General features: G+C 37.4%; 1 protein-coding gene across 1 annotated transcript in view; it reads right to left on the reverse strand.

Annotated features, from left to right (window-relative positions):
* CUL5 (cullin 5) overlaps positions 1-24701 on the reverse strand; it is a 99231-nt gene that overhangs the window by 13755 nt on the left and 60775 nt on the right. Inside the window, exons 5-13 of the mRNA XM_070425983.1 lie at positions 23573-23714; positions 21588-21733; positions 21425-21505; positions 8709-8802; positions 6498-6628; positions 5418-5525; positions 3263-3327; positions 1307-1439; positions 361-492 (exon numbers count right to left, since the gene is read on the reverse strand). Coding sequence (XP_070282084.1) covers positions 361-492; positions 1307-1439; positions 3263-3327; positions 5418-5525; positions 6498-6628; positions 8709-8802; positions 21425-21505; positions 21588-21733; positions 23573-23714 — 1032 coding nt within the window. The remainder of the gene's footprint in view (positions 1-360; positions 493-1306; positions 1440-3262; positions 3328-5417; positions 5526-6497; positions 6629-8708; positions 8803-21424; positions 21506-21587; positions 21734-23572; positions 23715-24701) is intronic.

A 24701-nucleotide genomic window follows, 5' to 3' on the forward strand; every position in this document is an offset into this window, starting at 1 on the left:
ATAGGGGAATTCAGTCACAATCAGCAATGATTACCCTAAATAAGCCATCATCTTTTACCTATTGGTTCTTTTTGATATACAGAAGTATTTAGTATGAAAAACACCTTAAAAATGAAATGATCTATTCTGTGGCCTATTTAATAAGGTCAGTTCAAATGAGTAAAGGTGCTTCACTAAAATTCTTTATTAAATAATAACATTATTAGATATCACATTATTTTATCTAATTGATACTATATGCTTATAAAATATTCCCTATTCCTTCGACACTGAAGATATCACAAAAATGTGTTACTTAACCCCACATATGAACCATGTGTTATATTAAGAAAACCAAATATTTTTTAAAAATTCACTTACTCTTAGCCACTCGACCATATTCTCTTCAATTTCACTATCAGCAGAGATGTCCAATATTAGACGTCGTGTCAAATGAGCTTTGTGATATCTCATAAAAACATCTTTGTTTTGTACGTATTTGAGTACCAAGAGCTGTACAGAAAACAAGGTTACTGTCAATTCATATATAAATCTCTCTCATTTAGAACTTCCTGTATCTTTCAATTGTCAAAATTCAGAAATTCATAAGAATATAGAGAGAGAGGGGCCTACTAAATTGCCCGTCTCTGATACACTACTTTACAAGTTAGCAAATTTGAGACAATAACCAAACAACTTTTTAATTCCTGCAAACATCAATTTTTCAAATTTTATATAAATGTAATAAAACTTTACATAAAAAGCAATGGTTCTTCCCAATTTTCTCTTTTGCATATCTTCTTCACTTGTTTCTGACACTAATCTTCTCTCTAGGCCTTTTTGTCTATTATTACTTCTTATTTTCCTGGGCTTATATTACATGACACTAACAACCAGGAAAAAAATAAAAATGAAAACAATAAATTGCTTATTTAACTCGCTCATCCCTAGTTACCTATTTTGGACTCACACACACAAAAAAAGAGGTGAAAAACTCTGTCTCAACAATCATTCTATCACCATCACACCATTCCCTTCTTCCCCCCGCCATGTTTTGACCTTTAGTAGGTGCTAGAATTTAATTGCCTAAAAATAATCAATAAAGAGAAGAATTAAATGCTATTTCCCTTTCTGGAAGTTATAGAATAAAAAATTTTCAGGAAGAAAAAACATTGCCCTATAAAGATCTTGCACTATAAAATTTCATATTAGTTTCTTATAAATATACATTTAAAAAAATTGATGCTATCACAGAAAGTCTTATAAGTAAACTACAAAATCAAAGTCTGGTCATTAAAATCTTTGAAATTAAAAAAAATTTATCTACCACTTCTTTAAGCTTTGCTTCAATTTCTTCAGAAGTTAATTTTTTGCTTAATGGTGTTTTTCTTAGCAACATGTCACAGTAATTGGCAAGCAGCTCAGGGCATTTTGATTCAGGTTGAGTTTTTAATCCTACCCTAAAAAAGAAATTAAAACCAATTAATAAAAAATAATTGATATCTGCAAGTATTTCTTCTAAAGCCAATTTTTCACTAATTTCTTATGTTGAATTAAACCAGTGATCAGGATTGGGACTTGGGTGAGCAAGAAGACACCGTGGATGCACAATTTAAGGAGGCACACACACTCAGGTTCTCGGAGAGCTAGACCTGCTAGACCTTAAAATGTTGTGCCCTAGGTGCCTCTTTGCCTCATTCTAGTAGTGGCCTTGCCGATGATATATATATTTATTTATTATTTGTTTTATTTTACTGTTTTGTGAATCCTCACTTGAGGACATTTTTTCATTGATTCTCAGGGAGAGTGGGAGAGGGAAAGACAGAGAGAAACATCGATGTGAGAGAAATACATAGATTGGGTGCCTCCTGCACGAGCCCTGACCGGGCAGAGAAGGATCCTGCAAGCAATGCCCTTGACCGAATTGAACATGGGATCTTTTGGTCCACAGGCCGATGCTCTATCCACTGAGCCAAATTGGCTAAGGCTATTATTATTTTTTAAAGTATGTTTTTATTGGTGGTGGTGGTGGTGGGGCAATGGGGAGGGATAAGGACACATATGGAATACCTTAATCAATAAAGAAAATTTAAAAATAAAATGTTTTTATTGATTTTTAGAGAGAGAGGAAGGGAGGAGAATTGAGAGACAGAAACATTGATGAGATGAGAAACATTATCAATTGGCTGCATGCCCCCTACCGAGGATCAAGCCTGCAACCCAGGCATGTTCCCTGATCGGGAATCAAACGCGTGACTTCTTGGTTCCTGGGTCAATACTCAACTACTGAACTACACCGGCCGGGTGCCAATGATCTTTAAAATATTTTATTTATATACTTGATAAAATACTTTTGAATTAAAATGATTTTTAAATAAATTTATTGGAATGACATTGCATAATAAAATTATGCTTCCAATGTACAATTCTGTAATACATTACCTGTATATTGCATTGTGTAAATCCATGCATATTTATGTTAACATTTAAAACTTTTCATTACTAATATGTTAACATAAAACTGTTCCTTCATTCTCTGAAATGTTTCTTTCCAATGTAACCTAAATTCCAAAGTGATATGCTTGGTAGCTACTATCATCCATTTAAAAAACTGCAAACAGCCCTGGCCAGTGTGGTTCAGTTGGTTGAATGTTGTTTTGTGCACCTGAAGATCATGGGTTTGACTCCCAGTCAGGGCACATACCTAAGTTTCAGGTTTGATCTCGGTCAGGGCATGTATGGAGGCAACCGATCAATGTATCTCTCTCATATCCATGTTTCTTTCTCTTTCTCAAATAAAATGTTAAAAATAAATAAATAAGTAAGTAAGTAAATAAATAAAATGTTTTAGCATTAAGTGTGAAATTTGTTTAAAATAGCAATTCTCAGCTAGAAATTACATCAAAATATATTTCCAATTGACCTTTAGTGCTACTTAGCACTACTCTGAAGTTACTATAACTAGCTCAGATTTATTGCTATTTCATTACATTCTGACTTTCTGATTTTTCTATAATAGTATTTAGCACAGGTAAATTCATCCTATAAATGACAGATCAATTAACATTTTTTGGACATAAAAGGAGATAACTTAATACACAATTAAAAATTGAGGCAGAGTTTTTAATAATCAAATGTTGCACAAATCATAAAGTAAAAAAAAAATGAAACAAAAAACAAACCTAATAAAATCAGAAAAATAGGGCACTTTGCATACTCAATAACATATATGACACTCCAAAAAATTTATGAATTTCAAACATATGATTTAAAAAAAACTTACCCTTTCTGCTTCAAAGGTAATTCAAGTTTAAATATGGTAGCATCATTAACAACTGCTTTATATGCCTGCAAATAATAATTTAAAATAAAATATAAAGATTCTTTTTGATATTTAAAATATAGTTACATAAGTAGTTACAATTCCAAAAATACATAAAAATATAAATTAGTTTTATTTTTAATGGTGTATCTGGCCTGATAGAATTTTTAAAGTAAATGACTTCAGCATTCTCTCTGTTATTTTATGATTGTCATTATCTTCAAGTTCCTGGGGCCTTAATTCTGCCTGACAGCCATACCATTTTCTCTTGTCCACAAATTATCCCGGAAAACATTTTCATATTATCTCTTTTCTCATCAAACTTCAGGTATTTCCTCCTCCATGTACACTCTTGGCTGACAATGTAGCTTCCTATTTCACTGAGAAAACTAATAATCAGAGTTCCCTCCCATTTCTCTTGCATCATCAACTTTTCCCTTCTCCACTGTTTCTGTACCTTCAGCATACAAACACATTATTATTTTTTAAATCTTAAACATTCTCTGTTGGCTCTGTCCACCTTCAGCTATTGTCCCATTTCTCTTTGAAGCTAACCTCCTAGAGGAACTAACTCCCTTTCTACAATTTCTCTACTGCCATTCTTATTGGAAACCATTCCAAGCACACTTTCACACCACTACTCCACCCATTCGTTCTGTCAGAGTCACTCACTACCTCTCCCTGTTGCTGAAGATAATGGGTAATCCCCATCTTATTTGACCTGTCAGGAGCATTTTAAAGGTGCAGAGCATGCCCTCTTCATGAAAGTGCTTTTTCCACTTGTTTTCTAGCACACCACACTCTCCTGGTCGTTCCACCCTTCTCCTTTCATGAGGAAAGATGGTTCCTCATCTTTCTGATAACTAAATCTAGAATCCAACAGGCCAGTTTTTGGATCTCTCTTCTGTCCTGACTTATTACATTAGTGATCATAGTAGTGTCAGTGCTTTAATACCACCTATATGCTGAAGCTCCCAAATTTATTTTTTTCAGGCCCACTCCCTCCCTTAAAGTCCAGACTTGACACTGCTACATGGATGTTTAATAAACATTTCAAAGTTAACTTGTCTAGAACAAAATTCCTAATCTCTCTGCAACCATCTCTCCCTAACATACTTCTTCCAGTCTTCCCCATCTCAGCAAGCATCTAATTGATCAGAACAGAAATCTGAGTGGCATCCTGGAATGATCTCTTTCTGTCACACTCCATATCTGATTCATTACCAAATCCTGCAGAGTCTATTTTCATTATGTAATCAGAATTCAACCACTTTTGACTACCTGCACCCACTATTGTTCTGGGCCAAGCTTCTACCATTATTTAATTGAATTACTTAAATAGGTTCTTAACTGATATTCTTGCTTCTTCTCTTGCCCCCCTTCAGTCTATTCAGCAGCCAGGTGATCCTGTTAAAATGTAAGTCAGGTCCTGTCATTCTGTTCAAAAGCTTTCAATGACTTTCCAAACCCTACTCAGAGTAAAAGCCATGGTCCACAGTCTTACATGCCCTGAGTTCCTGTTACCTCTTTGACTTTATTTTCTACTATTCTCTCCCTCATTCAATCTACTCTGGCCAAATTGACGTCTTTCTTCTATGTTCCTGGAACATGACTGTATATTCCTGCCGTACAGACTTTCTCCAGCTGGAATACTCTTCCCTCAGACAGACACATGACTCACTCTAATCAGCCTCAATCTTGATTCAAATGTCACCTCAAAGAAGCCTTTGCAGGTCGTTTAATTTAATATTTCAATAATACTAAAAACTGGAAAAAAAAATTCTTAGGAAAATGAGGAAGAGCAAGTTTCTGGCTAAATTCTAATTCACAAGTATACCCAATGCTTACAAAAACGTACAACAACCCAAATATAATAAATATGGTTGCCTTCAATTGATGAAAAATCTGAGTTCCTAGGTTTTTAGTTTCTAATAAAATAAACTATGACATGTTATCGGCAAACTAAGTAAAAAATGCATATCCTTTCAGTTTTCCATAAACAGGATTATACGATATTCTTTTCTGTACTTTGCTTTTATTCAGTAACCAATGTATCTTTCCAAATCTAAATAAAAAGTAAGTAATGACAGCAGTGTTAATATACAGGGATATATACCTTATCTCTTGCAGTAAGAAACCGGGGATCATCTTGAAAAGCTTCTTTGACGAGTTTACTAAATCTATTAAATAGTGTAAGTAACTGCTCAACATATTTTTCAGAGTCCTAAAAATAAAACGTTTTATAGTCAACTGAGTTTTTAAAAAGAAAAGAATACAAAAAAGTGAGAAAATATAAACATCCTATCTAATAAAGAGGGAATATGCTAATTGACCCTCATGTCATCACAAAGATGGCGGCACCCACAGCCAATAAGGAGGGAATATGCTAATTGACTGGCCCACCCTCAAAGATGGTGGCACCCACAGCGAATAAGGAGGGAATATGTTAAATGACTGCCATGACCTCAAAGATGGTGGCGCCCACAACCACAAGATGGCGGCTGCCCAACCACCCAGGGCTGGCCCGAGGGATGACCAAACGATGAACAAGCAGGCTGCATGGGGCGACCAGGCCAGCAGGGGGGTTAGTGAGGAACGACAAAAAGACTGAACAGCAGGCTGTGTGGGGCGACCAGGCTGGTGGGGGGGCTGTGAGGGGTGACCAGGCTGGCAGGGGCGGGGGGCATTTGGGGATGACCAGGCCGGCAGGGGGGACTGTTGGGGGCGACCAGGCTGGCAGGGGGGGCAGTTGGGGGCAACCAGGCCGGCAGGGGGGGCAGGTAGGGGTGATGAGTCCGGCAGTGGGGGCAGTTAGGGGTGATCAGGCCGGCACACAGAGGCAGTGAGGGGTAATCAGGCTGGCAGGGGGTAGGCAGTTAGGGGCGACCAGGCAGGCAGGCAGGTGAGCAGTTAGGAGCCAGCAGTCCAGGATTGTGAGAGGGATCCCGGATTGGAGAGGGTGCAGGCTGGGCTGAGGGGACCGCCCCCGTGCACGAATTTCATGCACCGGGCCTCTAGTAATTTTAATAAAACACGATAGCCTTAAAATTTGGGAAATTTTCTGGAAAAAAATTTCATTAAAATAAATGGGTTCCAACATCACTGGTTTCCAATCAATTACTATTTTATATACCCAAATCTCCATTAAAAAAATAAACTTGATATACATCAGTCATTGCCATTGAGGAAAACTTACAGTAGTAATAGTTTCAGCAGCTGCTACCATATCTGCAAGGCCAGCACTAATAATATGTTCCTCCAAGTCTTTCAACATTGGCTCTATTCCATTAGGAACTTTGTCCATCAATGAAAACATTAAGTGTAATTCTGAAAGGTAGAACACACACATGTAATCATTGCAACCATCAGAATAAGTTTTCTCTTTGATTGTATGATGGGTGTAGAACAGTGGCCGGCAAACTGTGGCTCACGAGCCACATGCAGCTCCTTTGGCCCCTTGAGTGTGGCTCTTCCACAAAATACCACATGCGGGTGCGCATGTATAGTGCGATTGAAACTTTGTGGCCCATGCGCAGAAGTCGGTATTCTGTGGAAGAGCCAGACTCAAGGGGCCAAAGAGCCGCATGTGCCTCGCGAGCCGCAGTTTGCCGACCGCAGGTGTAGAACACCTATGACAGTAAGAGTTTGGAGAAATATTAGTTTGAAGTTGGTAATATTTTGTGGGTACAATTAGTTCAGGAGTTGTCATAGTAAAGTACTATAAATTCCTCATCCATCCTGTCAGTCTGACAAAAAGTTATTAAAAAAAAAAAACTAATGAAAAATGAGCACATACTGTAAAACCCAACTCTTTTAAAAAGTGGGTCATTTGACTGTCAATGCATGGAATATTTTATTCTAAGAAGTACAACAGTTTATACAGAACAGTAGCACATTTTATGAAGTAGATATAATATTAAATACACTACCATATCACTAAAGGGTAAAAAAAATCATCTCATCAGATTGTTCAGAGTAATGATTATAAAATAAAAGTTTATTAGTGATAATATACAGCTGTATTCATAAAGATTTTTTCAGTGTTCAAAAGCATCTTCTCATATTATACCATTTAACTGACCTTCATAAAAATCTGACTTCACAGATTGCTTACTACTAAATAAATCCTTTTGGAGGGAGTCCAAAATGGATCAGATATAACTCTACTTAGTCTGGCATACAGAAATTCAAATATTTCATTTAAGCCACTGAGCAGCTTGCTTTTATTACTTCTATAAAGTGTATGAACTTAAGTGAATTGAAAGACATACTTTAATGCAACTAGAGATTAAATGGGACCTTGCAATTATATATACTAAAATCTGGAGAGGAATACATCAAAATGTCAAAAGTGGTTCTCTGGGTAGTAGGGAATATGGATCATTTATACTGTATTCTTTTTGGTTGTAATGTACTTGCCACTCAAATACATCTTTATTAAGAAAACATTTAAGCAATTAAAAAACACTTTTGAAATCTTAAATTGTAAAATTTTTGGGGAGAGGGATGAATATTAATTAACACGGAGTGTTTTATTACTTTCTAAAAATATTTGCTGCAAGGTTCCACATAAAAGTCAGATATCTAGTTCTATCCTGTACCATATGTTTACTATTTTTTTTTTTTTTTTTTTACAGAGAGGAAGGAAGAGGGATAGACAGTTAGAAACATCAATCAGCTGCCTTCTGCACACCCCCCACTGGGGATGTGCCCGCAACCAAGGTACATGCCCTTGACCAGAACCGAACCTGGGACCTTTCAGTCTGCAGGCCAACGCTCCATCCACTGAGCCAAAACGGTTAGGGCCATATGTTTACTATTTAAATTAGCCTTTAAAAACAGAGTCCTGCCCTGGCTGGTTTGGCTCAGTGGTTAGAGTGTTGGCCCTGGGACTGTAGGGTTGCAGGTTTGATTCCTACCTAAAGGCACGTACCTCAGTTGCAGGCTCATCCAAGGTCCCTGTCGGGGCACATGTGGGAGGCAACCAATCAATGTGTCCCTCTTATATCGATGTTTCTTTCTTTTTCTCTCTCCCAGCTCTTCCTCCCTTCCACTCTCTCTAAAAAAATCAATGGGAAAAATATTCTCGGGTAAGGATTAAAACACACACACACACATACACACACACACACACACACACTCATATTTCGAAGAATAAATACACACATGTGCATTTGTGCCTGTACTGATACCTAAGGGGGGGGAAATGCTTAACATACAAGTGTATAATCTTCTTCACAGTGCTTCTAACTGTGCTAAATATTTTATCATTTTCTTTAAGCACAGTTTACTTCAACAAATATACTTATGTATAAAAGAGTGATTTAAGAGCAATTTATTGAAAGTGATCTGTCTCAAAGATATCCTCTTAAAAAATAATGAGAACTTTAAGTGATATTTTACCTACTTTCAGTTTCATTTCGCTTGATCATGCCTTGGCACTCTGCTAAGATAGTTTCTTTAAAGGACGTCACCAGGGCATTTACACAGCATTCCATGAGCTGAAATATATAAAAAATTGGTCAAGTCTATTATAAGCACAAATTTATTCCATTTTATTTTGCTTTATGGACCCATTAAACTATATTTTTCAACAACAGCAAAAAATAAAGTATACTAAAAGTAGATTTTACTTACCTTTATTATAGGAATGTTGAAGATGGATAATCTACTCTAGTTTACCAGAGTATGCTTCCCTTAAAGAAAAGGCTATTGAATTTGGGTTCTCTCTGGAAATTTTAACAAAACTCCCCAAAGGAGGGGTGGGAAAAAATGACACACACACACAAAACAAAATGAAAATATAACTTTAATGAACTCTTCTTCTGGAGAGTCTCTGTTGGAATTAGACTCTAAAATTCTAAAAGTACTCATACATTCATTCAATAAACCATCATTAGATGCCTACTATGTATGGGTACCAAAGAAATGTTCAGGAAATTAAGAAGAGTGAGATATCACCATAGCTTTGGCAACACACACACACACACACCCAGAACACAAGCAATAAAACGAACTATATACTTCTTTCATCCATAGATGAAATTTAAATTGGATCTTGAAAATAAGTATCAGTGCTAAAAGGACTGAATATTTTATAGGAATAATAAGCTGAATGTTGCAGAGAAGGGACAGACAGTGGATGAGAAAGCTAGAAAGGTAGGCTGGAGCAAGAACATTAATGAAAAAATCTATGGTATGGGATTTTATTCTATAGGTAGGGAAAAAAGAATAGAAGGTTTTCAACAGAGGACACAGGTAATCAGCTTCTACTTCCCCCAAGTCATTTTTAAAAGATCAGTCAAGCCCTAAGCCAGTGGTCGGCAAACTGCGGCTCATGAGCCACATGCGGCTCTTTGGCCCCTTGAGTGTGGCTCTTCCACAAAATACCACATACGGGCGCACACGTACAGTGCAATTGAAACTTCGTGGCCAATGCGCAGAAGTCGGTATTTTGTGGAAGAGCCAGACTCAAGGGGCCAAAGAGCCGCATGTGGCTCACGAGCCGCAGTTTGCCGACCACTACCCTAACCAGTTTGGCTCAGTGGATAGAGCGTCAGCCTGCAGACTCAAGGGTCCCAAGTTCGATTCTGGTCAGGGCATGTACCTTGGTTGCGAGCACATCCCCAGTAGGGAGTGTGCAGGAGGCAGCTGATCGATGTTTCTCTCTCATTGATGTTTCTAACTCTCTATCCCTCTCCCTTACCCTCTGTAAAAAATCAATAAAATATATTAAAAAAAAAAGATCAGTCAAATGGCAGCAAGATACATGGTACTGAGTGAGTAGTAGGGAGGCTGGCATGTGAGGCTGTTGAAATATTTGAAGTAAGACGGCCAGGGCTTAGAGTTCTATGTAACCCTCAGGAAAATTCGCCCTACCCCATCACTGCTCACTTGCATCATATAATTATTTACTCTTCTTGCAAGTATCAAATAAAATGAGTGGATTGTGAGTAATAGAGCAAGGTATACTAACGCTGATACACCTGTTCTGAAAAGCAGATCATCTATCTGTATTAAGAAAGGAAATTATGTGTGCCTTAAAAATTCTTTGTTAAAATTCCCTTCTGGAATTAACATAATGTTGATACTTACTGAAGTTGAATTTAGAATTTAGGTCAGTGATGGTTAACCTATGACACGCGTGTCAGAGGTGACACGCGAACTCAAATTTCTATACGTGACACGGCATCAGAGTTAAGTTAGGGTTTTTCAAAATGCTGACACGCCGAGCTCAAAAGGTTCACCATCACTGATTTAGGTAATGGAGATTCATTACATTATTCTTTCTTCTTCTAAATATATTTTAAAATTTCCATAATAAGAACTTTTTTTCAGGTCTTTCTTTGAGAATTATGCTAACAACTTTAAAATCTATGTATGTTAATTTCTGTCCTAAGGAAAACAATACACATAAGAAGTGGTTGAGAATTTTCTGTCACACCAACTGCTAAGTAATCTCATTCTATAAGTAGAAAAAGCACAACTAAACATTTCCACCTTCAGTAGCAAAACCAGATTGAGAATAGGTAATTATATAGAACTAATGAAGAAAAAAGAGAAAGCGCAGTTGAAATAAGCTCCAAGTCCAAGTCACTTCATCTGTTTTCTAATTCATTGAAAATTTACACTTGGACATAATCCAGTTCAGTACTAGTCCAATTTTGCAAATTGCAAAATTCTAGACAAGAGTTTTTCAAACTGTTTTGAAATCAGTTTCAATAGCTGTGATCAGCTTTTATTTATTATTATTTTAATCATCACCTAAGGATACATTTTTATTGATTTTTTTAAGAGGGAGAAGGAAGAAGAAGGAGAGGGGGGGAAGAGAGGAAGGTAAGGAGAGAGAGGGAGGTAGAGAGAGAGAGAGAGAGAGAGAGAGGGAAACATTAAGCGGCTGCCTCCTGGGTATGTGCCTTGACTGGGAATTGAACCCTGGACCCTATGGTGCACGGAAGGATGCTCCAACCTGATGAGCCACACCAGCCAGGGCACAGCTTTTTTAAAATTTTAATAATACAGAACAAAATAAAAAAATCAGAATGCATTACAAATAATAACAAAATTATTTCATAAAACTTTTGTTTCAAATATTTGCAAATTAACATAATAAAAATATTAAATATATATATATATTTTTTTAAATATATTTTATTGATTTTTTACAGAGAGGAAGGGAGAGAGATAGAGAGTTAGAAACATCGATGAGAGAGAAACATCGATCAGCTGCCTCCTGCACATCTCCTACTGGGGATGTGCCCGCAACCCCAGGTACATGCCCTTGACCGGAATCGAACCCGGGACCTTTCAGTCCGCAGGCCGACGCTCTATCCACTGAGCCAAACCGGTTTTGGCTTAAATATATTTCTTATTGTGGGTTATGATGAGGATTAAGAGAAGAGGCTAAATTGAAAAAACAATTGAAGTAAACTGAGCAGAATTTGGTTAACTGCTTAAATGAAAGAACTTAGGGAAATAAAAGGTTGATGAAGCAGTTTCTAGCCTGAGAGGTTAAACAAATTATAATAATAGATATGTTTTAATAAGCACTGACTCTGTACCGAGTGTTTTGTTAAATGGTTTACATACATTATCTAATTTAACCCACAAGAAAACCTTATGAAGCAGGTATCTACACTAATAAAAGACAAAGATGCTAATTGACCGTACCTTCGCTGAGCCCAAGCCACAGCCACCAGCCAATCAGAGCAACTATATGCAAATTAACCCAACCAAGATAGCGGCCGGCAGCCACAGAGCTGGAGCAAGCAGGAGGCTTGGTTGCCCGGGCGATGGAGGAAGCCAAGCTTCCCGCCTGCTCTGGCCGGCTGTGGCCTCTGCAAAAGGCAACAAAGTTTCAATTATAGAAGCTAAATAAATCCCAGAAACCTGCTTCCAGCCAACCTCCACTGGAAGCTTGGATGGCTGGGGACTGTGGCCAGTCTGCAAATAGCCATCAGCCCCTCATCCAGGATGGCCACACCCTCATGGGGTGAGGGTCCCCGCTGGGGCGCTTGGCCAGCCTACAAACAGCCATCAGTCCCTCACCCAGGCTGGCCAGGCACCCCAGGGGGGACCCCTATCCTGAAGGGACTGTGGCTAGTCTGAAAACAGACATCTGCCCCTCATCTGGGCTGACCAGGCACCCCAGCGGGGACCTCCACCCTGAAGGGGCTGTGGCCAGCCTGCAAACAGCCATCAGCCCCTCACCCAGGCTGGCCAGGCACCCCAGCAGGCCCCCCACCCTGATCCGGGACACTCTTCAGGGCAAACCAGCCTGCCCCGACCCGTGCACCAGGCCTCTATCCTATATAATAAAAGTGTAATATGCAAATTGACCCTAACAGCAGAGCGACTGGGAATCACTGGTCACTATGACACACACTGACCATCAGGGGGCAGACGCTTAATGCAGGAGCTGCCCCCTGGTGGTCAGTCTGCTCCCACAGGGGATGCTCTGCTCAGCCACAAGCCAGGCTGACGGCTTTCAGTACAGCGGTGGTGGTGGGAGCCTCTCCTGCCTCCTCAGCAGTGCTAAGGATGTCCGACTGCAGCTTAGACCTGCTCCCTGCTTGCAAGTGGACATCCCCTGAGGGCTCCCGGGCTGCCAGAGGGATGTCTGACTGCCAGCTTAGGCCCAATCCCCCGGGGAGCGGGCCTAAGCCAGCAGCTAGTCATCCCCTGAGGGGTCCCAGACTGGGAGAGGGTACAGGCCAGGCTGAGGGACCCTCCCAAATGCACAAATTTTTGTGCACCGGGCCTCTAGTTTAACATATGGGGAAATAAGCTTAGAGAGGCTAAGTAACTTGCAAATGCTGTAGAGTTACTTCATAAGGTCTTCAGCTGTAATATGAGATCAGGTACAGGACTCCACAGCCTACAATTTTTATTACTACATTAACAGAGCAAATATATACTTAGTAATGACTATATGCTCAGAACTGAGTTAAGTGTTATAAGGAATACAGAAGTATAAAACATGCTTTATATTCTCAATGATTTTTCAATCCAGTTGAGAAATATAATTAATTACATATCTAAAAATGTTTGCATACTTCATATATAATAGAAGTATATCAAAAGAAGTTCGATTTCATTAATAAAGCAAAGAAGTGAAAATATATCCATCATTATGACACTACAAACTTCGTGAGAACAGAGACTGTTTTGCCCATTGCTATATATTCATGGCCTCTCACACAGTTGGTGTTTCATAAAATAACACAACAAAGCAGTCTATAATATGCTATGAAATCAATAAATAGAGACAGTGTGAAATCAAATAAGAGAAAATTTATGAAAGCTAGAGAATTTGGGGTAACTTTATTGTATAATGGGCTATAAGGATTCTGAAGGATTTACTAGGCAGAAAATTAGTAAGTAAAACATTTTAAAAAGAAGAAAAAACATTATTCAGAAATGAACCCAAGAAAAAAAATGAATACTAGTAAAATAAGGTATATGAACAAGTAGGATGACTACTGGAGTAGGATGACTCTTACAGCACAGCATTAAGTTAGAAAAATAGTTTAGGGCCAAATTATGAAGGGTCTTGAAAATCAGAGATAGGAAATAATGATACCATAGCTTTTAAAAATCATTATTTTTAAAAATCCTCATCCAAGGAAATGTTTTGATTGATTTTAGAGAGAGGGAAAGGGAGAAGAAGAGGGAGAGAGAGAGAAAAATCGATGTGAGTGAAACATCAATTGGTTGCCTCCTGTATATGTCCTGACTGGAGATCAAACCCAAAACCTGGGTATAACCTGACTGAGAACTAAACCCGAGACAATTTGGTGCATGGAACGATGCTCCACCAACTGAGCCATATTGACTAGGGCTTTTTTTAGAACAAAGAGGGAGAGAGAGAGAAAGAAAGAGAGAGAGAACCTAAGAGAAACATCAATCAGGTTGCGTCTTGTATGTGCCCCTGACCCTACCTACGTATGTGCCCTGACTTGGAATCCAAGCAGCAACCTTTTGGTGCATGGGATGATGCTCCAATAAACTGAGTATGCCTGATCTATTTGGGGCCCAGGGCTTGGAAAAACAGATCTTGGTGCACATTTTGATCCTTTCCAACGGAACTCAGTCTCAGTAGAGGGAGCCACAAGCTGTGGATTGCTGGTAGCTCCAAACAGGGTACTCAGGGGTGGGGCACAGGGGCAGATTATAAGGGGTCAATGGGAGAAAAAGGGAACATTTGTAATACTTACAACAATAAAGATTTAAAATTTAAAAAAGATATAGGTATATAAAGGACATTCCAGGAAGTATTATTTGTAAGAAATATAGTATCACTAGAGGCCTGGTGCATGAAATGAAATTCGTGCACTTGGGGGGGGGGGGGGGGCGTCCCTCAGCCCGGCCTGCACCCTCTCACAGTCTGGGAGCCCTCAGAGGTCATCCTTAGTGCTGCTACAGAGGCGGGAGAGACTCCCACCACCACCGCTGCACTTGCCTGTGGGAGTGCACTAACCACCAGGGGGCAGCTCCTGCATTGAGCATCTTCCCCCTGGTGGTCAGTGCGCATCATAGCGACCAGTCATTCCACTGTTTGGTCGATTTGCTTATTAGCCTTTTGTTATATAGGATGATGAATAATAATTAAAGTGCCCATAATTAGAGGATTGGTTAGGTATATTAGCACACACATACACATATGATAAAAAATATACAGGTATTAAAAATGTTATACTATAGAAGGGTTTAGAGTAAGCATGTTAAACTCGTGGTCAAGGCATGCGGCCCACTGGCCATGAGTTTGATATGCTTGGTTTGGAGTAAAAATGCATGATGTCATAAATTTTTTAAAAAAATGCTAGAGGAAAGAAAGAAAAAGGAAGGAAGGGTGGGAAGAAGAAAAGAGGGATCAACTAAGCAAATATGACAAAATGATGAACATTATTAAATCTCGGGGCTGGGTATGGTTGGCTGGGTTCATTATATTATTTTTCTCAACTTTTATAAATATTTGAAAGCTTTTATAACAAAGCTTTTCTTAAAAAAAAAAGATTATAGTATAGATCCCTATGTGTTGAAAAATCTTTAGAACTCTATTCTATGTTGGCAAAAAGAAGAAAGGAAGGTTGCTTATAGTGTTCTCTCTTTATTTCAAATGAGTTTCATTTTAACAAGAGGGTAAGTTTTTGGAGGACAGAGACCATGTTATTCCTCTTTTGTATTTCTTTCCCATCATTTTCAAAGTACTATATACAGTCGACCCTGAATATATTCTTGTTATTTGAAAAATACATCTTGAATGAAAGTACAGTGATAAGCCATCTCTCTCACCTTGTATTCCCTTTCTGTCTCCTTTCGCTAGCTTCCGTGAAGAAAAAAACTTTTTGCCATATGCCATCACTCCTATATTTTGTCTGAGATGAGCACAACTTCTAAATCCAAAGCAATCTCTCCCCAGAGGTCTGCAAGGTGAAACACTTTAACTATCAATGTGCTTGATGATTTACCTTCCTCTATAGCAAAACTCTTCAAAGATGATGCCTGCCATAAAACACCGCAGGCACTCAGTAACTGTCGAAAATGAAAGGTGGGAGAGGCAGGCTAAGTGATATAGTAGTCTTCTCTTAGTGGTATTCAATTTCAACAATTCTACTTCTCTGAAATTTAGTAAGAAGCAACAAGAACAGTTCTGATTTCCATTAGTTATGTAATTCTGTGTAAGTAATAATTTGCTTTGCCTCAGGTATAAAATAGAAGTTTGAACTAAAAATTATCCTATGTTTCTCCACTTTAAGATTCTACTTTTTCATTATCAAGTAGGTATTTAACCATACATAGATATCTGTAATGTATTCAAGAATTAATTTATTCCATGTGTGGGAGGTTATTCTCAAAATTAATTTCTCTTGGACTTTCTAGCTTGGTTTAGACCTCCCTCCCTCCCTCCCTCCCTCTTGCTATTTTAAGTAGTGGTGCTTGCTTCATTTCTAAACTAGTTACACAAGTAACCCTTTAAACAGAACAATGAATAGTCAGACTAATTCACCTTAACTTTTTGGATATCACCTTTAATATACTAAAATATTCAAGATTAACAACTACCCACTTTAAAGACAATAATTTATGACTATGACCTAGTTCTAACTGAGTTTTATCAATGTTTTTTACAGACAGTAAACTAGTTTCTGATTAGAATCAGTAAGCAACTTTCTCCAAACCAGAGCCCTAACAGTAAAAACTACCATGGCAGACACAGTGCTTAAATGTTTTCTATACAGTTATTTTATTACACTCTGATAACATAAGTGGGTATTATCCCATTGTACAGTTGGGAAAACAAGGATTACAGAGGTTGAATAATTTGCCAAAGGGCACACAGCTGGTATAATGACAACAGTGGAATTCAAATCCTCACCTAGTTCCAAATGAATGCCCCGACCACTGTAACACACTGTCTCTGACTCCCCACGAGTGCCCAGTCATTTTGAGTAGATGTTTGTCACCATCAGTAACTCTCTCTGCCACTACTCTGCCATATAAACAACCCATTGTACTCCAGGGTCACTCCTAAGATAGGAACCGGGTCTATCTTATTATTCCCAACTAGCACAAGGCCTGACATAGTTTAGGTGCATAATAAATACTAACTGAGTGCTCTCAGGAACTCCAAGGTATGTTGGACTATCACCTAAAATATTAATGGCCATAGAAAAAATTTATTTTGGTTTAAAATTTTTTCCTTGGTCTTTTCTTACTGTTGTGGGTCTCTTTTTGCTGTCAATAATGCCTCTTCAGGAGCACAGCTCTGAAGCCTCTTACCCAGTTTCACTAACATACTGCCAGATCTTTTGCTCCAGACCCATCCAAAGATAATCAAGCTTATTAGAACTGCGTGTCTACTGGAAGTGGATCTGAGTGGTGCTAAGTTGCTCTCCTATAAGGTAAAGTAGAAGAGCCTGATAATATCCTTAAGGGAAGAATAAGAGTACACTCACTTAATATAGTAAAAATGCATACATCATGCCAAAAAAACACCATCATGCATAATGGTGAAAATTTAGAAGCATTCCCATCAAAGATTAGAAGAAGACAAGGATCTCCAAAATTATTAACATTTTTCTAAAATTAACCATTTAATATTAGACAGATTTAATTCATTGAAGGAAATAGAAGGTATTAATATTAGAAAAAAAGAAGCAACATCATTTACAAATGACAATTAGATGCTTGGAATAAACCAAAAGAATGAAATAAAACTCTTAAAAACCACGAAAAAATCAGTAAGCTGCTAAGCACTGTATGAGCACTTGAAATGTACATCTGGCCTTCATTAGGCCTGGCCTCACAACTGGGTACTACCTAGGTGAGGCTTGCTCTATTATTCAGAATACAGTCCAAAAACTTTTTTTCTGAATATATTGAAAACTAATCAGGTTTAGAAGAGTGACCTAGGCTAACTAAATTTAAAGAAGGTGAATCATAAACCATAATAATTTGCTAGTTGTTAGAGGAAAATACACGTGCCAAAAATGTACCTACATTAATCTTAAATTCTGCTGTGCATTTTTGTGTAGCCCCATATGACTGACCATATAACTGTCCTCCATTAATAAGAATAGCCTAATAGGTAAGTATAGACAAAATTAGTATCAATAAAGATATAGCATAACGTGTTCTGATGACTGATAATTCCTCTAAGAGAAAATTTAGGACGGTAAGTCTGTTTCCAATAGTTTTTAGTATAGAAAGTGGCTTGTTTTTTACTAGTTGTTCAAATAATAGTGTTTACACTTTATATATATATATATATATACATATATAAATATTTTTATTGATTGCAGAGAGGAAGGGAGATAAAAACATCAATGATTAGAGAGACTCATTGATAGGCTGCCTCCTGCATGCTTCCCACTGGGGATCGAGCCTGTAACCTGGGCATGTGCCTTTGACCAGAATTGAACCGGGGACCCTTTAGTCCACAGGCTGATGCTCCATCCACTAAGCCAAACCAGCTACAGCTACACCTTATTTATATTAAACTAGAGGCTCGATGCATGAAATTCGTATAAGGGGCCTGGCCCTCGCAGCACCAGCTTCATCCAGAAGGTAGTCCAGAGGGTTGTTCTGCTGTTTGGTCTAATTAGCATATTAGCTCTTTATTATATAGGATTACTAGTAGAACCTAGGACAGTGATGGCGAACCTATGACACGCGTGTCAGAGGTGACACGCGAACTCATTTTTTTGGTTGATTTTTGTTAGATGGCATTTAAATATATAAAATAAATATCAAAAATATAAGTTTTTGTTTTACTATGGTTGCAGATATCAAAAAATTTCTATATGTGACACGGTACCAGAGTTAAGTTAGGGTTTTTCAAAATGCTGACACGCTGAGCTCAAAAGGTTCACCATCACTGACCTAGGACTTGCGTGATTTTTTTGTTTTCTGTTCCTTCCAGTACATCATTCTAACACATTATTTCTCTTTGAAAACAAGAAATGTAAATTAACAAACATTATAGTAAATATTATGTATATAGTATAATGGCTTTAGTTCAGTGAGGTATATAATATAGTAATACATCTGCATTAAGTCTTACATTCCCAATGTCATAATTAATTCTAAAGTTCTGGTGCTTAATGTCTTCTCTACACCAAATTTTGCTATAATCTATGTTGTTAAAAGTTAGGAGATGATAATCTTTGAAGAAAGAGATAGTAACCGTCCTTTATAGGGTAGAAGGTTTATTTGGAAGCAAGCTATATTGCATTTAGTGTCTTTGTTGAAAAATAACAAAAAGACTTATCTTTAAATTCTAGCATCATTTAGCTGGTGAGATGCTCACACTATTTGGTAACTGTGGAAGAGCAAATTCACATCTCCTAGTTCAAGTTTTTTACACGCGCACGTGCTTGTTCGTGTGTGTGTGTGTGTGTGTGTGTGTGTGTGTGTGAGAAAAGTACAAAGGGAGAGCCCGGGCGAGTGTGCTCAGCGGTTAGAGCATCGGCCCGAAGACCGGAGCTTTGCGGGTTCAATTCCTGGTCAAGGGCACAAACCTGGGTTTCAGGTTGAATCCCTGGGCCGGTTGGGGCATGTGCGGGAAGCAACCAATCGATGTGTCTCTCTCTCAATGATGTTTCTTTCTCTCACCCCCCTCCCTTCCACTCTCTCTAAAAATCAATGGGAAAAATATCCTCTGGTGAGGATTAACAAAACAAACAGATAAATAAATAAAGCAGAAAGGGAGATTTAACTGTTCTTTCAGGCTGTCATGTGTATTTGTTTATCTCTACCTTTCTCATTCTGTTTTTCTTGCTGTCTCTGATTCTCAGACCATTATAGTTGAATTTCCATGTTAATATGGGTATGCTCTAATTAAGTTATATAAACTAGAGTAGAAGAATAGAACTACAATCCTATCATACGAAACTGTAACATTCTCCACCCAGACGAAATGGACACATAATAAACTTAAAATAAAATCCCTCAAACTCAGTGGTTCTCAACCTTCCTAATGCCGCGACCCTTTAATACAGTTCCTCATGTTTTGGTGACCCCCAACCATAAGATTATTTTTGTTGCTACTTCATAACTGTAATTTTGCTACTGTAAACAATATGTAATTATATATGTGTTTTCTGATGGTCTTAGGCGACCCCTGTGAAAGGGTCGTTCAACCCCCAAAGGGGTCACGACCCACAGGTTGAGAATCGTTGCTCTAACTGAACTCATCTTTCTCCCTTACTACTAGGATTTATTCTTATACCTGGTCTCTGTAGCAACACAATTCTCCCAAGCCAAAACCTCAGAAACGAAGGGACTCAATTCTGTCCAATATCTAGCCCCACCCATAGGATACAACATTCCATCCCTGGCAGTCTTTACCTGATCCTTTCCTTCCCATTGCTATAACCCTACTTGGTACTGCAAATACCTTCTTGAATTACTGTAAAAACCTCCTTCTTACTCCCGATTCCCAGCTCTTCCCCACTTCAATTGAACTTTCATACTGTCACTACATTAATCTTCCTGAGGGATAACTCTGACATGGCAAACTTATTTAACAAACATTCAATGGCCTTCCCTGCCTTCTGAATGAAGCCCTAGCCAGCTTTAAATTTCTATAGAAAACGTCTATAAAACAACCATATGCTAGTTAGCCTCCTTTCCTGGCCAATAGCAAAGTTATTTTAACCTTTGAAAAAGGAAATATACTGCACATTATGAAAAGCAATACAAAACAAAAACGAGGTAAAAGATCCAACCCAACCCAACCCAACCCAACCCAACCCCTGAACAAAGAATAAACATGACTACCATTCAAGATGAAAGAAGCCAAAGAAAAGTCAGAAGGAAAAAAAAAATCAGTTGAAAATGTTTGGTCGTAGGCAAACTGAAATGTTACTTCTTTGAATGTAAATCTAAACCTAATTCCCAGGCTCCATAGGCTGAAAGGAACTGGAGGAAATATTATTGCTATATTTTCCTTATTAAAGTACACTAAAGTCATTCTCCATGTAAGAGAAAACACCCAGAACAGATATTGTAGCATAGCTACTACCTCAGATCAGTTTTTTTAAAATGAGGAACATACAATATAAATTAAATGAAACAATATAAAAGACTGGTGTTCACTTATCAAATAGTACTTTATCTCATGACAAGATGAAGTTTGAAAACATCCTCCCATAAGAAGAGGAAATATCCTGCAGCAGCAATGATTCAGTACTCACTAATTCAGTGTTCACAGCCATTTTATAGAACATAATCTCTGCGAATAATGAGAATCAAATGTATCTTTGGGGAGCATATTTTACTTGTCACATGAAAGTCACTAAAAGGGTTAACTTTAGATATGCATAACACATAATAAAGGAAACTGATTAAAAAGTGAGTACATTTAATATAGCAAAAAGTCTAGAGCAAGGATGGCAAATACACTTTATCTTTCATGTAAGCTCTGAAAACCAATGTGTTCTCAATAAGGTGTCTATTAAAGCTGTGCTCTGTCTCATTGCGAAAGTACTATAATCAATTAGTAATGTTGGTCAGAGACAGAGAAAGGATAAGTCATGCTATGTGTATTATATATTTGCCATCCCTGGGCTACTGTACTTCAAATAATCCCATAGAATATACAGTTAAAAAACTACTTACTGCTTCAACAGAGTTACATTCCCGTCTTGTTTCTAAATAACGTAGTGCTCGTTTTTCTTCTTCTTTTAATTTAGCATCTGCCTGTCCAGAGGCAAAATAGCAATCATTTTAAGAATATCAAGAGAATAGCTCAAATTAGCACTTATACTAAGTTCTGACTTACATATTTCATATAATTCTGTACACCATTTTGTTGTAAATATGAGGGTGCCTGTGTTCTATAAAATCTCTCTGTTGAATCCAAGTACGCCTTCTCAAAATTGTCCCTATAAATTTGAAGCTTATCCTCAGGATTAGAACAAAGGTTAACTGAAAAACAGAAAATAAAATTTTACTCTAATTATGATTAATATCAGTATTTTGAGTAAGATCAATGAAATAACAAATAATGAGGAGTCATTATGTATAAGGGACTAACAATGCTCAAAAGAATATAAAAATATATGGGACAAAACCTTCTCTATAAAAAACTTAAAAGTTAACAGCACAAAGCAGTAAAGCAACAAACAGCATAGAGAACATGATATTTTATTTTGAATAGGAAAGACACTGACTTCTAACTGGATCAAGATACTATTCACAAAAGAGATGAGATTTGAAATGAGTTTTAAGGAATAAACTAGGATTTACATAACTAGATCTATCTAATGTAAGAAAAAAAAATATTTAGAAGTAGAAAAGCACAAGGTCAAGTCAAAGTATAATGACTAGATTGTCTGAGTAGATTGTAAGGTTAACAGAAGGTAAGGGTAAGTGGTTGTGGAGAGCCTCATATCTCAGGCTAAGTAACCTGAATTTAGTATGGTGTACCACTAAGTGGATAAGGAAAATAGCAATAAAATAGTACTTAAAATTAATCTTGTGAACAGTATATGGGTAAAATGATAACAATATGATCCCTATAAGAAGACTATTTCAAAATTCCAGAAGTAAAGTTTAGAGAAGTTCAAACTGATGGCAGGTGAAATAAAAAGGAAGGTAGGGGAGGGTGGGAGTAAGGGGGAGAGGTCAACCAAAGGACTTGTATGCATGCATATAAGCCTAACCAATGGACACAGACACCAGGGGGGCGAGGGCATGAGTGTGGGGGGGGGTGGGGGTGGGCAATGGGGGAATAAGGACACATATGTAGTACCTTAATCAATGAAAAAATAAAATCACACACACACAAAAAAATATAAGTGGAAATGCAAAAAACAAGTAAATGGAAATGCAAAATATATATATATGGAAATGCAAAAAAAAGAAGGAATGAATAGGGACTTGGCTAATGAAAATTTAGATTTGATACCTAAAGAAATATGAGGGCAATGAAGAAAGCAAGTCAATGGTAACTAAAGGTTCATTAATATAAAATTCTTAATGACAACCATTTTGTGCCAGGCATTCCATGTTCAGCAAAAATACAATGTCAACAACACAGTTAATTGCTTGAAAGTAGAATGACAAGGAGGCATCTATAATAATAAAAGCATAATATGCTAATTAGACAGGACGTCCTTCCGGAAAAGCTGGGGCTGTGAGGGAAGCCCGGGCCCTAGGTGCCAGAGGGAAGCCGGTGCTGGCAGCTGAGGAAAGGCAGGCCTACCCTTGCACGAATTTCATGCACCAGGCCTCTAGTAGGTACTGTAAAGCACTATGAGAGGGCCCAACTTAGTCTGGGTATTAGGAAAGGGCTGCATGAGGAAATAGAAGATGAGAATAAGTAAGAAGATAAAACGGGAGGAGGAAGAATATTCTAGTCAGAGGAATATCTGATTGAAAGAACAAATGAGAATGTCATTGTCAGAAACAGAAAAGACTGGAGACAAATGTACATATGAAATTAACTTACATCCTAAATATATAAGTACTAAACCAGTTAATTTATAAGCTATAGATGCAAATCTACACTTCTCTAATTTAAGTTGCTAAAAACATTCACCAACCAATAAATGAGATGGAGAAAATAAATATTCACCACTCAAATATTAATTTTTGTAGGTTTCTTTAAAGCAGAATTAATACCTTTTGTGTACTCGGAAAAGCATTTGGCACTAAAAGTAGATGTTACTTGTGCTAATAAACATACTTTTGCTAGCACTACTCTAAGATTGTCTTAGAATTTGCATGAAAAGGAAATTATGATAATAAAAGTTCAGAACATACCATAGGATTCTCTTACTCCAATGACCAGCTGAGAATCAAAAGCTTCTCCTAATCGTTCAGCATGTACCAGCTTCATTGCACTATCTTGGAGTCTGTTTTTTATATTTGAAAAGATGGACTCATTCCATGTATCAAGCATGAGCTAAGAAAAAAAGAACAAAATACACAATTCATTTAAATTATTAATATACAAAGTACCACATATACACATTTTTTTTTTTGAAGTGGGAACAATGGAGCACTTTCTTTTATTTGGGGAATGGAGTTTGAAGTTCAGATGAATTGAGATTGAGATGAGTGTGAGTCTTAGAGAGGGGTGGGCATTTTGAAAACAGAGCTAGGGTAAAAAAAATTAAGTACAAATACTAAAAAAGGAAATCAAATTCTTAGGCCTACATTCACTTGAATCCTTCAGGGAAGCAGTATATTTAAATGTGGTAAAGAATACATGGCAATTAATGGTAAAGAATATGTGTTTCAGAATCCAAGATAATTGTTAAACATTAAAATTTAGTTATGTGTATTAAAATGAAAAAATACGTAAAATTTGTGGACTATTTTAAAAAGTCATAATTTATATATATTGACTATTACTAATAGTGATATTTTTCTGTTTGAAATCATTACTTTTGCTTATGGCAAAGTTTGGTGTGGTATGCAATATTTAGTTTTAGACTGACCTTATTCTTTATCAGAAAGTGATTAAAATACGCACAACCAAAGCCAAAAAAAATCAAACATAATTAAATTTGAATTCCAGCTCTGTTACTTATTTACCTCCTTTTCCATCTATAAAATAATGAAAATAATAGTATAAATTTCAACTGGTTGCAAAAATTAAATATGGTAATACATGGAAAATGTTAGTTCCCTTATAGTTCCAAGGTTGAATTTCAGAAATACTGGTATGACAATGGCCGGGTAGCTCAGTTGGTTAGAGCATCATCCCAATAAGCCAAGGTTGCGGGTTTGATCCCCAGTCAAGGCACAAGAATCAACTGATGAATGCATAAATAAGTGGAACAATAAAGGAATGTTTTCCTCCCACCACTGCTCTCTCTAAAATTAATAAACAAACAAGAAATATTGGTTATGTGTTTGGAATGCTCATGTGCACATTTGTACAAAC

This window comes from Myotis yumanensis, unplaced genomic scaffold (assembly GCF_028538775.1).
Source record: "Myotis yumanensis isolate MYYU_CA2020_CCGP unplaced genomic scaffold, mMyoYum1.0.hap1 SCAF_10, whole genome shotgun sequence".
In the NCBI taxonomy this organism is placed as follows: Eukaryota; Metazoa; Chordata; class Mammalia; order Chiroptera; family Vespertilionidae; genus Myotis; species Myotis yumanensis.